The sequence below is a fragment of the Octodon degus genome, unplaced genomic scaffold (assembly GCF_000260255.1).
Source record: "Octodon degus isolate 3935 unplaced genomic scaffold, OctDeg1.0 scaffold00073, whole genome shotgun sequence".
NCBI classification, from domain to species: domain Eukaryota; kingdom Metazoa; phylum Chordata; class Mammalia; order Rodentia; family Octodontidae; genus Octodon; species Octodon degus.
Genome location: NW_004524649.1, coordinates 1,446,910 through 1,462,388, shown reverse-complemented (window position 1 = coordinate 1,462,388; position 15,479 = coordinate 1,446,910). Strand labels below are relative to the sequence as shown.

Here is a 15,479-nt window from a genome sequence, read left to right as displayed (position 1 = left end):
CGCTTATGCCCCTGAGCTATATCCCCAGCCCTTGTTAAATCTTTAAATTGCCCAGGCTGGGCTCTAACTTGGAATCCTCCTGCCTCAGCCTCCCAGAATTCTGGGATTATAGGTGTGTGCCTCCACTCCTCGAAAGCTTGGGATTTTGATCTGCTTGAGTCCTATTCCCTATTGGGAAGCTCAGGTTTGGGGGTCTCAGAGCTTCTTTCCCCTAGCTGCACCAAGAGAGGTATAGGGGGAGGATAACACCTGTCATTTCTCTTAACATGGTGCTGGGGTGCAAAGGAGAAAGTGTCATTGTTTTCCTACCCCCAAACCCTAGATGTGCTGTGAGGGGGATGGTTTTGTGAGCGGCTCTCGGAACCCTCCCAGGCCCTTGTGTGTTAATCGGCACATCGCGCCTTGGGTCTACCACTCATTTCCCCATCTTTCTCTCTGTGGTCACGTGTGCCTGCGTGGGTCCTTTTCCACATGTCTCTCCACACCCGTCACTGGATGCCACCTGCATGTGACTCCCAGAATCATCGTGCACTCCCCACTTTTGTGTATCGGTAGCAGCGCATTGGGGTGTTTGTCACCACGTGTGTCCACGTGCCTAGCGTGGTCTTTGTGTCATGGTGCCGCCCTGGTGTGTCCCCAAGCAGTCCAGGAGGGTTGGTATACCTGTCGCTGTTGCTGCTTTGCGGTGGGGCTGCCGTGTCTCAGCTGCCAGCGCGTCCCATCTATATTGATGAGCCAGCATGTATGTTTCTGGGTGACCTCAGGTCGTGGCTAGGCATGTATCGGTGTGTCTCACATGTACATGGGCCTGTGCATGTTGGTGTGCATCTGCGTGCATGTCAGTGCGTGTCTTTGGGTAGCACCCTATGTTGGTAGATGTGTGTCCCGGGCTCGTCCCCATGACTAGTATCACAGATCTCACGCCATGGTCCCCGTCCCCACATCCCTTGGCCTCTCCGCTCTGCACATGATGTCCGCCATGGTGGCCAGGCAAGGGGCAGCCAGCACTTGGCCTCTCTGTCCCTTCCCGTGAGGTGAGGTGGCCCAGTGGCCCAGCCCAGCGTGGACAGAAGCCTGTTGTGCGGCGAGGTGTGGGTGTGTGTTTGGGCCGCCCACAGCCCTCCCTCTGTCTACCCGGCGCACATTGATCTTGGCTTCTGCCCGTGGCCGCCCTGGCCTGGCCAGCTGGGTGTCCGGCTGTCTCTGTGGGCCTGAGCCCACTGTCCCTGCCGTCCTCCCGCCCCCACAGCCAGGCCTGCCCTGACTCCCACATCCTGGAAGCCCCTGCTGTCCCTCTGGGCCTCTGAGGGCGCGGATTTGGAAACTGAGGCCCCCCCTTCTTCCACCCCCCTCTGTCCTCCCTCTCTCTTCCCCTCCTCCCCTCCCGCTCCCTCTCTCCCTCTCTCTCTCCTCCTGCCAAACGCGTCTTGGCTCTGTCTGAATATCTCTCCTCCTCGATTTTTGGCTCCAGCTCTGGGCGCGCTCACTAAAGGAAGAGGGCTAGCTCCCCACCCCCACCCTTCCTCGCCACCTCCCCCTTGCCAGGAGCCCCTCTGAGGGTGGAGTGGCCTGCTGCAGGGGCCCAGGCCCCCTGAGTAGGCTTGGCCAGGGGGGTATAGGCCTGGTGGGTGAGGGGGTAGGGCAGCGTGGGCCTGGCAGGCAGAGGGGGCAGCAGGCAGGGTGGCTATGCTGCCCGGCTGGGTGGGCGGGCAGGGAGGGGTCGGGGCATGGAGCTGGGGTGTCTGGCTTCTGGTGGGGCTGGCAGGCCTCAGTCAGGCGCAGCTGTGCCCAGAACTCGAGTTGCGTTTGCCACCACTACCGATGTGGCTGCGCCAGCCAGGGAGGGGAGGCGGGTAGCGGGCACTGCGGCGTACCACAGCCAATCGGAAGCCGGGGTGGCACTGGGGAGCTCTCCCCCCACTGGACCCCACCCTGAGGGGAGCTGGGGGTGGTGGCCAGCGGTGGACAGGGGGCAGTGCCCACCACCACCACTGAAGACCCTGCCCCTTCTACTGGAGCTTGGTGCCAGCCTTCCTGGCACAGATCAGGCAAGAGCGGGGGTCTGCCGGTCCCCATTTGAATCTGTGTGAGCCAAGGTGGAGGAAGGGACAACTCAGACGTGCACCCGACCCCCTCCCCAGTCTCAGGGGGCGACTTTTAGTCTGAGGCAGGCAGAGCGTGAGGGTGGGGGCCAACTCATCCAGGTGGCTGCTTGCAAATATTGGCTTCAGCCACATCATGGGGTGTTCCGGGTCCATCTCACACACAGTCACACAGTCTCATTGGCACATTTGGGCACAAAGAATCACACACTGCCACACATTGGCATCCCGCACCACCTTCCATCAGGCACACACAGTCACAGGCAGCCACACAAAGAGGCTCGGCCCTCCACACAGACACCTAGGGATGCACTACCACACCCGAACACATCTATGCCGCATGACACACGAGGGAGGTGTGTGTGGGCACAGTCACGGGGACACACAGTCAGTCACACCATGCCATGCTATGAAACACATGTACAGACTATGCTACCGCCATCAAACACACAGGAGTGCGCAGAACCCATGGGCATGGTGAGAAATGCACAACCCGTGCACGTAGCAGCACTGTGCATGCACATGAGAGAGCACTGGACACCCCCACACTGGACACACGGGAACACACCTGAGCACACGGAGGCAGTAGCATGCTCATACGGACTATGCACACACCCCGTAACTCAGTGCTATCAGGAGCGCCTGTGCACTGGGAAACCTCTGCAGGCATTTTTGGTTGTCACACTTACAGGGGCCACTACTCCTAGCGTTTGGAGGCTAGGGCTGCTGTTGGATACCCTAGAAAGATGGTCCCCACCACAGAGAAGGACCAGCACCAAGGGTGAGGCGTGCCGAAGCTGGGAGACTCTGCCCAACAAATGCAGACACACAGTCACACACATAGGAAGGACTGCCCCCTGGCACCCAGTAGGCACACACATAGACTAGAACCTGGCTAACACCGGCACCCACATCGCGCCTGCTCAGACCCAGGCATTGTTGCAGTTGCAGCCCTATATGCATCCACCCAGCACACATGGTGCGGCATGCACACAGGCTGTGCCCCCAGCACACAGGAACAGGAGTCACACCCACACAGGGCTTTGCACCTGGCCCTGGCTAGAGCTGATGCCCGGAGCTGAGTCCCCCCCCCACTCCCAGAGCTGCCAGCCACCAGCCTTGAGCTGGCCGCCTGGCGTCCGCCACCCCAACCTCTCCCTTCCCATAGAATTTGGAGCCTTAAGTTCTGAGACTCTTGTCCTCTGTGGCACTGTCCCACGAGTCCTCTGGCTGTCTTTATTTTGTGGTGCTGGGCATAGAAGCCAGGGCCTTATCCATGCCAGGCAAGTGCTGTACCACTGAGCTGCACCCCCAGCCCAGTCCTTTGGGCTTTGGTTCCCCATTTCTGACCCTGGAGAAGGAAAGAAAAAAGATGGATGGCAGGGGAAAGCCTTTGGAAAATAATAGCAAAATGGATGTTTATCCTAAAAATTATAGAGCTAGTTCATGGGCACCATGGGCTCATTGCATTGTAGCCTTGCTCACTGTCTTGAGCTTTGTTTCCCTCCGTGAATCCTACTCAGGGCACTGAGCAGGGTGAGTGTGGCTCCGAAGCCAGCCTCCTGGGCTCCAGTTCTTTACCGGATACCAGTAGCTGCAAAACCTTGGACACATCACCCTGCTTCTCTCGGCCTTACTCCCTCATCTAGGAAGCATGGCTGTAGCAGGGACATAAAGAGCCCGTGTGCTGAAAATGCTTTAAAGCTGCCTGATGGGAAGTGAGTGCTTGCTTTTATACTTGGCTAACCAGTCTCTAAGCAGGTTGTTCATGGCAAAGGTCAGCAACAGGAGCCAGTGCCCTAAATCCTGCCAAGGGAGCGGAATGGTGGTTTGTCCTCTCACTTGTGCCACATGATCCATACATCCTCTCATCCCATTTGAAATGTGCTCCTCCTTACCACCCTGACCTTCCGGATTGTCTTCACTCAGGCGACGGTGGTCTGACCCCCAAGGTATCCCCTGCCCAAGGCCTGCCTTCACCCATGCTGAGCCAGATGCCCTCTCCCACACTTTGCCAGGTACCTAGCTAGAGCCCTCATACTGGGGGTACAGCTGGGGGCCTGTGCATTCCTTTGACAAATGTTTACCAAGTGAGTCTTGGGTGCCAGGCCCTGTTCTAGGCCCTGGGGGCTCAGCAGGAAGAACTGGCAAAGGTGCCAGGCCTGGTGGGAGGGCAGACAGTGACTGATAAACAAGGGAGTGTCCTGTCCTTGAGGCAGTGCTGGCTGCAGTGGGGAAGGCTCTCGGGCAGGGTCTGGGGCTTGCGGCAGCCACAGGCTTAGGAAGGCCACATGGCAAGGCACTGGTTTTTAGCACTGCCCTGCTACAGGCCAAGCGCAGCCTGGCGGGCCCTCTTGCCTGTCAAACAGTGAGTGTGGAGGACAAGGGTGTTTCGCTTAGCATACATAAAATGCAAGGCTCTTGGTGGCTTCAGTATCCACCCAGGTGGTTAGAAGCTGTGGTGCCCACTGAGATGTGGGGACCACATGACCCGGCCTTTCCTGTGCAGAATCTAAGCTTCCATGGGCACTGGGTATTCTCAGCCCTGCCACTCTGAGCCGGGGGTGGGGCGGGGCAGCTGGTGGCCCAGAGTGGCATTTCCACCTGGGCCCCTTGATTTAGCTCCCCCGGGGCGGGTCCAGTTTATTTTTACCCAGCCTGTCACCCTGGCAATACCAGGTTGTGCCATCTTTGCAAGATCTTGGGGGACCCGCCCATAGTTTTGGGGGACCTGGTTTTGCCTGGTAGGTGCCCAGTTCTCACTGGGCCCCAGATGTTCTACCCCCAAAGCTCTGGAATGGAAGTTCCTAAGCTGAGGGCTGGTGAGGTCGGTGCTTCAGGCTGGTAACTCCTGTGCCCAGCCTGGTGGCATTTGGCTTGGCCCCCTGCCTGGCTGCCACCCCCACCCCGTGCCTGGGCAGAGCCAAGCGGCTGCCGCTGCCAGTCTCCGTTTTGAAGCTTGGGGTGGGGGTGGGGGAGTGCTGGTGCCTCCGGGTCCTCTACCTGGCTCATACCACCTGGGGCTCATCCTCCATGCCTGCTCCTCACAGGGCCTGGGCTGTTTGCCCGCTGCCCCTTTCCAGCCTGGAGCTCAGCGCGGATGCCCGCCTGGCTTCCATCTTCCTGCTCATTCCCTCCCTTGCTCCCTCTCGCGCCTGTAATGGCTCACCATTTTTGGCATCTCCTCCTTTCCCCCTCCCATAGGCGCCAACCTCACTTCCAAGCCCGCCATCGCTGGCTTTCAGGCCTTCTCTGCTGCCTGGGTGGGGACCTGGAAACGAGGCTTTGGGGGGACCAGGCCCGTGGACATCAGGGACTTTTTGGGTGCTCTGCACGTGTCTGGAGGGGGCATGTGCCCATGCCAGCTGGCTTGGCCTGCCTCTTCGTGCGGCCTCATGAAGGCCCTGGCTGCAGCAAATGAAGGTCCTCCCATTTCTGACAGTGCCCTGGGCCCTGTGTTGACCTCTGGACCACCTGAAGACAAGGGTAGGCACCTCTACCCAAGTCTGGGACCCACATTGGTGAAAGTGAGGCTCCATGATGATAGGGTGACCATACCCTTCCTTCCCTTGGGGGCTCTGAGGTTTCTGCTCCCATATCAGAACTGGGGTTGGGACAGAACCAGGCCCTATATTGGGCACTTGTGCCCCTAGAGGGGCAAAGGACTTAGAGGAACTGGTTTACTGCCCTCCCCCCACCCACAAGCCCGCTGCCTGCGCCTCCCTCGGCACTAAACAAAGTTTGCTAAGTAACTTCAAATGTTATTTGAGGACGGCCTGGCCTCAACCCAAGGCGGCCCTGTGGAAACTTGTTTTTCGCTGCCGAGGCTGCAAGTATCAAAGACACACTTTGGGGGGGGGTATGAGGTGGGGGGTACTTCGATGCTTCTCCCCACACCGTGGCAGGGGCTGGCCCCGAATGGACACACAGACACACACAGGCCTGTGCAGAGAGAAGACCTGTGCATCACTCTTCGGCCTGCATGATAGAAACAACATGCAGACACACACAACACCCACAGGCTGACACTCCAGGGAGGCCTAGAGTGCGTCTGGGAGCATCACAGGAACTGCCCCCAACTCATGCCTCTGCGATGTGTCCAGTGAGTGACATTCTGTGACTCTGGAGAAAGCACAGTTTCAGTGCTTGGATCCTTGTATTTTTAGGCCTCTGGAGTCCAAGATGTGCTTGGGTAGTAAGCCTCCATTTCCCCAACCGTGGAAGATGTGGGTCTGGACAACATAAGAAGTAGAATCCCACACTGAGTAGAGACGCCTGGGTGGTTTCTCACTGGGGACCAGGCTTCCTCATTTCCAGCAAGGCTGGGCGAGCTCGGAGCTGGGACCTGATGTGAAGTGCTACTTCCCCGCCCATCCGAGGGTTGTGAGAGAGCCTGGCATGTCCTGAGCCTGCTGGAGGACCCAGGTTCTCCGGGTCTGGCAGAGGACCCCCTCCCCCTCCCTCCCTTCCCCTCCTCCAGCATTCCCTGTGCTCTGAGTTTCTCCCTCACTTCTTTTCTGTTCCAGCTTTTCGGCATCTTTCCCCAAATCTCTTTTCTCCCTTCTCCAGATTTCCACCAGTCTTACCCTGGCTTAGAGCTTAGGGAGATATGGGAAATAGGCACAGGGTGTCTGTCCCTCACAAAGCCATTCAGGTCAGGGGTCCTGTATGCCCTCAGGTCCCTGACCACCCTTTTAGGATTCCCCAAATCCTAGCAAGATGCCGTGGCCAGGAAACTTGAGTTGATGCTGTGGGCAGAATAAAGCTGTCACAGGGACCTTTGATGGGTCACTGGGGAGGTTTGCAGACAGGTGGCCTCATGGTATGCAATGGAAAAACCATGGTCTGAGGCAACACTGGGCTGCCCCCTTCCTGTAGTCCCCAAGAGGCTCCTTATCCTCTGCCATCCAGATCCTCATTGAGGTAGGTTTGTGGGGTCCCAGCCCTACATACCGCCTCATCTCCACTCATAGTCAACGCCTGCAACACCCCGCCACCCGCAGTCTGTCGAGCGGTGACAGCCTGTCACAGGCACCGCCGCACACCGGCACAATCTGTCGTCCACGCACAGTCTCACACACAACCTGTCACACACACATGCACACACATACACACACACAGCGGCACAGTCGCACACACAGACAGCCTCACGCGATCACACCAAGCGTCACAGCTTGTCACAGCCATAGATTCCTCACAATAAAAATAACAGCTAGTGTCTCCAGAGCAGGCGTGCTGGCCAGTGGGTGGGCAGGCAGCCTGGCGCCTGTGACCTCCTGTGACCCTCGCAACTTGAGGCAGGTGTGAGTAACCTGTTTTACAGATGAAGAAACAGAGGCCACGAGGTCAAGTGCCAAGGTTATGGGGGGTGATGTGGGGTGCAAAAATTAGCCTACCAGAAGCAGAGAGACTTAAGCAGGCCACTGTGCCCTGCCCATCCAGGGTTCCCCCTCCTTGTTCACTCACCCCATAGGAATTCCCTTCCCATTCCCCCAGGTGGGGAAAGTTGAGGTTCTACATTGAGGAGCAGGGCCTGCTAGCATCTCCCTGTCTATGGGTGCTCAAATTGTTCTTGTTTGGGGACGCGCTCTCCATTGAAAATGTCACTTAGTTCTAAATGGGGTGCTGGTAGGCCCTAAGAGCCCACTGGGCAGCATGTTGTTGAGGGGGCTACTACTTATCTGTGTGGTGGTTACCAGGTCTGAGGGTGCTGTGTGCTGGAGGGGAGCCCAGGTCTCCCTGTGGCCAAAGGTGTTGGCAGCTTATGCCTGGGGTTAGATTAGGGTTAGGCACCCTCCCCTTCCCCCCAGTTCCAGGGCACTTCCTCTTCCTCCTCCTCCTCCTCCTCCTCCTCCTCATTCTCCTCCTCTCCTTCTCCTCCTCCTCCTCCTCTGCAACCGCCAGCCTTCCCTCCTTACCCCTTCTTTGTTCTACCCACCTCCATTCTGGGGCTTCCCCCATTGGAGTTGCCTGGGCCAAAACTAACATGGCTGACTCCAATGACAACCCTCTGAGGCTGCTGGGCTGCTGGTCCTGCCCCTTGACCCATTGGGAGTCCAGATCCCAGCTCTGCTGGGTCCCCATAGCCCCCCAGGTGCATGTGGCCATTCCTAGCAGGCATGGATCTCTCTCTCTCTCTCTCTCTCTCTCTCTCTCTCTCTCTCTCTCTCTCTCACACACACACACACACACCCCTACTGTGCCACAGAGAGAAGGGACCCAGGTGCATATGTACCCTCCTGAATGGTGATCCCAAGCTGTGTTGGGAGCACATTCTCCCCCCCCCCCGCCTTATTCCAAGCACATCTGTATACCCAGGCCAGATGAGGCTGCACAGCACACACATGCATACCTTAAACATGCCAACATGGCCTTGTCTGGTACCAGATGGGGATCTCTCTCTCTCTCTCTACACACACACACACACACACACTTCCCTGTCTCCCAAGAAGAGATTTCACCCCCATGGGGGTTCCTGGTTCCAGTGGGTCCATGAACTCTCACCAGCACCTTGTACCTGCACGTGTACCTCCAGGCCCGCGTAGGCACACACGCATGGTCCACGTGAACTACACATCTGCCAGGCCGCCTAGGGCACCTGGCTCTAACACTACATTCAGGTCGTTGGGGAAGAGAGCTGGCAGGGAAGGCTGAATTCCCACCACCCCTTTTCTCTCTCTGGGAACAACCCCTTCCCAAATGTCCCTGGGCACATAGGTGCCGTGTCATGACAGACCTGCTGCTTGCCCAGTGTGCCCTGGCAGGGCTGTATCTATATTTGAGATGTGCACCTTTATATAGGTTACACACGTATAGGAACTGCTCCCTCTCCGCTTGCACTTGTTTTTCCCATCCCCAGGAGAATCCATACTAAACTAGCAATACCCATTTTGCCAGGCAAGGCCGCACTCCAGTGCACGTGCCCAGCGTTTGAAAAGGCCAGGGTCCCCTTCTTCTCCACGCCCACGGCTGGCTGGACTGCACCTCCACATCTTGCAGCCCTCCTGGAAACACAATCGCGGGGGTGGGTGCTGGCTGGAGAAGTTGCTTTTTGGTGTGTTTGCTGTTGCTTCTTAAATTAATCCTGGGTGACAGCCTGCAGTTCTCCACAAAGAGACCATTTAATGCCCTTCCCCACATTTACCCTCCCCCTAGTTCCCTAGAGTGGCCTCCCTTCTAGGTGAACCCAGGGGCAGGTGCTGCCACATGGTTGCAGGTTCCTGGACTGCTCCTCTGGAACGTGGGTGGGTTTTGGAGGGGTTGGGGAGGTTGCAAAGGTAAGCAAGCACAGAGGGAGAAGGTGATCCAGGACTCCGCCAGCCAGTCTTAGTGTCTGGAGGTCCCAAGCTTGCTAAAGAAAGTCTCAGGGACCTCTGTGCCTCTGGGAATGCCTGGATGGGGGGGGGGGGCGTCAGAGAGGCTGAGCCAGGCTGGCCAGCGCCCCACACCTAGAGTCCCCTTTCTAGTCCACGATGCTGCGACACCCCACCCCCACCCCAGACACAGGAGCCGGTAACTCTCGGGGTCCCCTTAGCAAATGGGATTGCCCGGGCCAGCTGCAGCCACAGGTTCCACTGGGGAAGAGGGGACAGGCAAGGACCATCAGAGCAGGCAGGAAGAGGGCCGGTTGGACCGCGCACCTGGCAGGGTGAGGGCAAGCCCCAGGCCCTGGGGCGCTCACTCAAGGGCTGCTGGCGAAGTGGCAAGTATGCGAAATAACGCCCGAGGTGTGCGCTTGCGCGGCGAAAAAGGCGGGAAGCGGTAGGTCGAGGCCCCGAGGTGAGGAGCGCGTGTGCGGCAGGAATCGAGTGGGCCGCGCGGCTCCGCGGCTTCAAGGACAGGTGAGCGGACAGAGTGAGCGAGCGTGGGGGCAGCGGTGAGGACACTGAAGGGTTTTTCCGCCCCGGAGGCCCCAATAGGATTACTCTGACCGCCACACACGCCCGGGGCCTTCCCGGTGGCCTCACGGTGTCGCACTGCGCAGGCGCGTCGCCCTGCTGCCCTCGGGCGGGGTCGAGGTCCCGCACCTTACTGCGAACCCGGGAGGTGACCCTATGCTAGCGCCAGAGCCGGCCTGGGGATAATTTTGGGGCCCAAAGCGAAGGGTCGAAAGGACTCGCATTTCGGCGTGGGGCACGCGGGGCGAACCCAGGGCCATCTTGGCCCCGGTGTCGCTTTCCCAGCGTCCACTGTCACTCTCGATGGAAGATGGTGCGCGCGAGGGCGTGGGGTAGGCGTAGGAGTGGGGTGTAGGTGGTCTCTGTGATCCTTTGGCCGGCTAGGAGTGTAGGGTTTGACCTCCCCAGATTCTGATGGCATCTTTGGGACATCCTTCTAAATCATTCGCCTCAGAGACCCTGGACCTCTCGGTGCGGGGAGTAGGCGGGAAAGGTTCCAAGGACAGCTCTGTTTGTTTGGAGGGTTGGCTGGGTTTGGGGGCAGTTGGCCTCCAGTGAAGACAGCAGCGAAGAAACGTGACCAAGGGGCCGAAAAGGCGCCTTCCCCGCTCCTGCCTTCCTTTCTTGGCTGGGGAGCGCTGGGGAGTTGCGCAGCCTCAAACAAAAACAAAAACAAACCCACACACAAAACTTTAAAATATTTCTGCCGACTCTGATCAATACGCCTTACGGGGGTGTCTTCTTGAATCTTGGGGCGCCAAGACCTCCCCACCAGCCCTGTTGCAGGACTTTGTGGGGAGGCTGGGGAGGAGGGGGCGGAGAGGAGGCAAAAGTGAGAGAGAATGTGTACGAGGAGCGGCTGCTTAACCTGCCTGCGGGAGGAGGTAGCTGGTGTCAGGATAGTATCCCCCAGCCAGAGCTGCCCCGGGGCGGTCAGAGAAAGTGCTTCTGGGAAGCCACTCATAAACCAACTTCTCATCTCCCCAATTACTTAAATGCACTTTGATGGTGTTAGGGCCATTTCCCTTTCCACGTGCCCGTGACTCAGCCGCCCCAGCTGCTCCAGGGAGATGGTGCAGGCAGGGAACGGCTGACCCCGCGCGCCCTGCGCTTGGAACCCAGAGGTGGCCCCTTCCAGGTGCAAGCACCCCCCACTGCGCCCAAGTTCCCAGACCTCAGCGCTTAGCTTCTTTTAAAAAAAAATTACATCTTTTCTCTTTTTCTTTAAAAAAAAAAAACTTTAAAAAAATTTAAAGGAGTTTTTTTTTATTATTATTACTTTTTAAAAGTATATGAGATGGAACCTCAATGATACAAGCAAGCTGCTAAGGAGAGAAAAAAAAAGTTCCAGCGACACTCGGAGGGGCCGGCCAGCCGCTCCAGTCCGGAGGCTAAGCTGGCTGGCAGGGACCGAATCCCTGGTAGAACCGGCGCGAGGCATCTGGGATTCCTCACTGAAAAGGCAGTGTGGAAATGCAGGGAATGATTATGATTTTAATAAAATTGTGTCTCATTTAAAAGTGTGCTTCTGCGCTGCCTCTGTCGTTGGAGCCTGGGTTTGCCACGGCAAAGTCTGTAATCAGAGAAAAATACCAGCTTTGTTGAGGGTTAGAATATATCATTGGCTAATGTGTGTGGTTTTTTTTAAAAATAACACTAAGCATTGGAATAATTAAAGAGTGAGAAATAACTCGTCTCTCCTCTTCTCTTCATTCGGCATTGTCTTATTTAAAAGCTTTCGAAAAGAGCGCTTTTCGGCAGAGCTGGTTAGTTTTAATGCTGGCTTTTTTTTTTTTTTTTTTTTTTTTTCTTCCCCCTTGCCCGCCTTTCCCTTCGCTCCGGTCTGATTCGCAAATCCCTGAACTGGCACAAGCCTGGAAACTCGCGGCCGGGCCGTTCTTCTCCCTTAGTTGGAGACAGCCTTCCCCCGCCTTAGGCCCTGACCCACTGCCTGGTTTGTACTAGGGTGATTTAAAAAAGAAAGGAAGGAAGAAAGGAGCTGGGCTCTGGTACCCCATGCCAGCCCCAGCCTAGGTTGTGTTTCCCAGGCGGCAGGCTTGTGGGATAGTCAAACCCCGGTGCAGGGAAATGGCCTCTCGGCTTACCCTGCACTGCCCACCCAATAAAAAAGGATCAAGTATCGCTAAAGATCTCCTGCTCAGAGGGCTTAGATCCCTTGTCATATTTTAAATTAAAGTGGTTCTTTTTTTCTACCCCCATATGCGATAGGAAAAGAAAATGTGGTTCTGGAGAGCCTCCTAGACAGCGCCGTGCCTTTGGGAGGGGATAGAATTGCCCACTTGGGCTGGGCCTGGGATTCACCCTCAGGCAGTGCCCACGATGCTGCCCATGGGCTTGGACTCAGGAGGAAGAGCAGGGTCCAGGGCCCCTAGCTGGGCATTGCCTGGAGAGATGTGGGCTTCTACCCATTGCTGTGGGCTGGGGGTGGCGGGGGCCTTTCCTAGGTGTGGGGCAGACTATTTGGCATGGACAGGGGCCTTGAACATGTGGAAAGATGAGAGAGCAGAGCAGAAAGTGGGCAAGAAGAGGGGGCAGGAGCTTTTTGCCATGGGCACCAGTGGCCTCATAGTGCCTAAGCTGCAGAGGGAGTTGCTTATTTATTTGCTTCAGGTGTTTTTAATTAAATGCGTTTCTGTCTTATTTTCCTTGCTGTTCGGTGCTTAGACTTTTTAGCAATCCCTTGCATTTGTCTTTTTACATAAGCAGAAACTTTTTTTTTTTTCTCCTTGGAGAGATATTGTGGGAGGTATTTTGCCTTCAGTGCTTTCTCTTTCCTGCTTTTTTTAAAATTTAATTTTAAAATTATAAAGTAAATTTAGTGCTAGTGAAAGTGAGGGGGGAGCCAGCTGGGGCTGGAGCCAGGGAAGGAGTAGGCTGACAAGGCAGGGTTCGACACTCTTCCCTGAAGCAGCCCGCAGGCCCAGGACCCTAAGGCCTAGTGCTGCCGCCTGCTCCTCCCTGTGCCCCCTCTTGCCTTCACCGCCCTGCAGGGCTTTCCTGGGGAAGGTGGGACCGCCTGCCCTGCCCTCCTCTCCTCAGGAACCACTGGCTCTGCGAAGTCACTTTCCCTCCTGACCTACATACCACAGCTGGAGGGGGTGTATGGTGTGTCTGCCTGTGGGTAGGGTGGGAAGAGCGCTGTACCCCCTCATGCCCTGCTTGTCTGCTAACCCTCTGCCGCCGCCCTGGCACTGTCTGTGGCTCTGTGGATGGGATCCGAGTTGGGCAGCTACTGAGAGAAACACACACACACACACACACACACACACACACACACACACCCCTGTGCAGAGTGAGGAGACCGGGCTCCTCTTCATCACATATCTCCGAGGTTACACGAAGTAGCATATACAGCTCTGTAACACGTGTGTGTACAGAAGTGTTCATATTTGATTCTGAAGGAGCTCGATCCAAGGCATATGAACTGCGGGAACTCCAGAGCTTACAATTTTAAGGCCTGTTCAGCAGTGCTGAAAATGTTTATTTCTTAATCTGGGTGGGGTTCCATGGGTGTGTTCTCTTTGTGGAAATGGATCCAGCTAGCAACATACTTACTATGTGTGCACTCTCCTTTGTTATATGTGCCACGCTTCTGTTAAAAAGTTTATTGAAGAAAGGAAGCCTCAGCCTCAAAGAAAAGGCCGTACATTATAAAATAATAATAAAATTTTAAATAAAATATCCTCCAGCTTTGCTCTGCCTCAGTCCACCCTGCCAGGAATAGTGGGAGGACTTGTAAAAATTAGTGGTCTGATAAAAAAAAAAAAAAAAACAACCTGGGAGGCGTGTGGTCCATGAAGCTTCCTGACCCGTCCACACGTGTGGAGCGCCTGGCAGCTGTTGGGAGCCTTAGGTGTAGATGGAGGATTTTAACATCTCAGGACCAAAGAATAAGTGGTAAGGAGTGGGTTCCTTGCCAATTACATTTTGCTGTCAACATCTGGAAAGCAAAATTGCAGCTGTTTCCCTGCCCCCCAATTGCCACCTCTTCCCCCCCCCACACTTAAATTTTTTGTAAGCTTGCCATCCGTACTTCAGTTTTCTGCACTGTTAAAACATTTTCACGGCTCTGTTCAAATTGAGTTGTTGGATTTGGACTTTTTTTTAAAAAAAATGTACTTTGTCGTCTGACAGTATAATTTTTGGAGCAGTTTATTTGAGCAGGCCCAAGAGCCATGGATAACCCTCTCCCATTTCCTTACCCTCTCTTCCCCTTACCACTCAGGCTGGGATGGGGTGGAGGACCCTGAGCTGTCCTTGCCCAGCTCCCTCTCTTCGCCCAGGCTCCTCTGGGCAGGTACCGGCAGCTTCGCCCTCCACCCTCCGCGGCCCTTCTGTGGTGTTTTTGTTTTCTCTTCGCCCCCCAAAAATATTTGAACCAAAAAGCCTCTTTTTTTTCCTCCACCCACAGCAAACTGAAAGGGCTAGTGAACCGTGATTCAACAGAGCGAGGGCGCCTCTTTTCTTCCTTAGCATTAATTAACTCAAGTTCGTTAGGACGTTGGGTCTGTCGCCCACAGTTTTCTCTTGTGTGTGCTGAATCGGGTCATAGAGGGAGACTTCCCGTGCAAACAGTTTGTGTTGGAGCTGGAGGACACAGAGGGGGAGAGAGGGTGAGAAAAAAAAAAGGGAGCCGGGGAGATGGAGCGCGGCCGGCCGAGGGGTGGGCACAGCCCTGGGCTCCTGCAGCACCCCTGCCAGCCTCCGCTGGGGCAGACTCCAGACAAGTGAGGATTCTTGGATTTCCTTGGCAATGATCTTGATAATAAAATAATTGGGAGGGGGTGTGAGCAGTACATTTTGAGGGATTGAAAAATGTCCTCCCGAATCCCTAGATGTTTCATTTTAGGAAAGCCGCCTGTCCGGACAGGGCTGGCCCAGCTTCTCCAGAAGACAGTGAAAATCCCCCAGCTCCAGGCTCTGCATGTTGCTGCAGCAACTGCAAGAAAGACGCTCCCTCAGGGCCAAGGGTGCTGGCAGCACACGCTGGACTGTGCACAGGGGGCTCAGAGAGTCCCTTTTCCCTTGAGGAAGGAGAAAGGGCAAAGGGTGGAATGAGGGGGCATTAGGATCATCTCGATGGAGCTCTTGCAGAGGTGGGGAAGGTTACCACTTTTTAGGGTTGTCACCCTGTGCTCTCCAGAGCCGGATAGCAGAGCCCCTGCAGGAGGTGATTGTCCTGGAGGCAGCCAGGCCCAGTGGGATTCCACACCTCAGTCTGGCCTCATCTCCCCACACCTGCAGACACTTCTTTCTCCTTTTGCTGGGTGTATTTCTCATTGTCACATGTTGGTCTTTTTGCCCTTGCCCTGTGTGTGGAAGTTGGGAAGTTGGCCTGTGGAGTTTCTTCCTCTTTCCAGGCCCTGGGCCACTGTGGAATGACACATTCTGGGTGAGCGAGAGTTGGGTGAGGCTCCATGCTGGCTGATCGAAGACCTTCAGGCCCTGGGCTGACATC

The 15,479-nt window shown here is 56.0% G+C and overlaps 1 protein-coding gene across 4 annotated transcripts in view; it reads left to right on the top strand.

The window, feature by feature from the left end:
- The first annotated feature begins 691 nt into the window (after nt 1–691).
- Nfix (nuclear factor I X) overlaps nt 692–15,479 on the top strand; it is an 82,282-nt gene continuing 67,494 nt past the window's right edge. For all 4 annotated transcript variants that reach the window (XM_023720099.1, XM_023720097.1, XM_023720101.1 and 1 more), the window contains exon 1: nt 692–742. In XM_023720099.1, the coding sequence (XP_023575867.1) occupies nt 731–742 (12 nt within the window). In that variant the 5' untranslated portion in view covers nt 692–730. The remainder of the gene's footprint in view (nt 743–15,479) is intronic.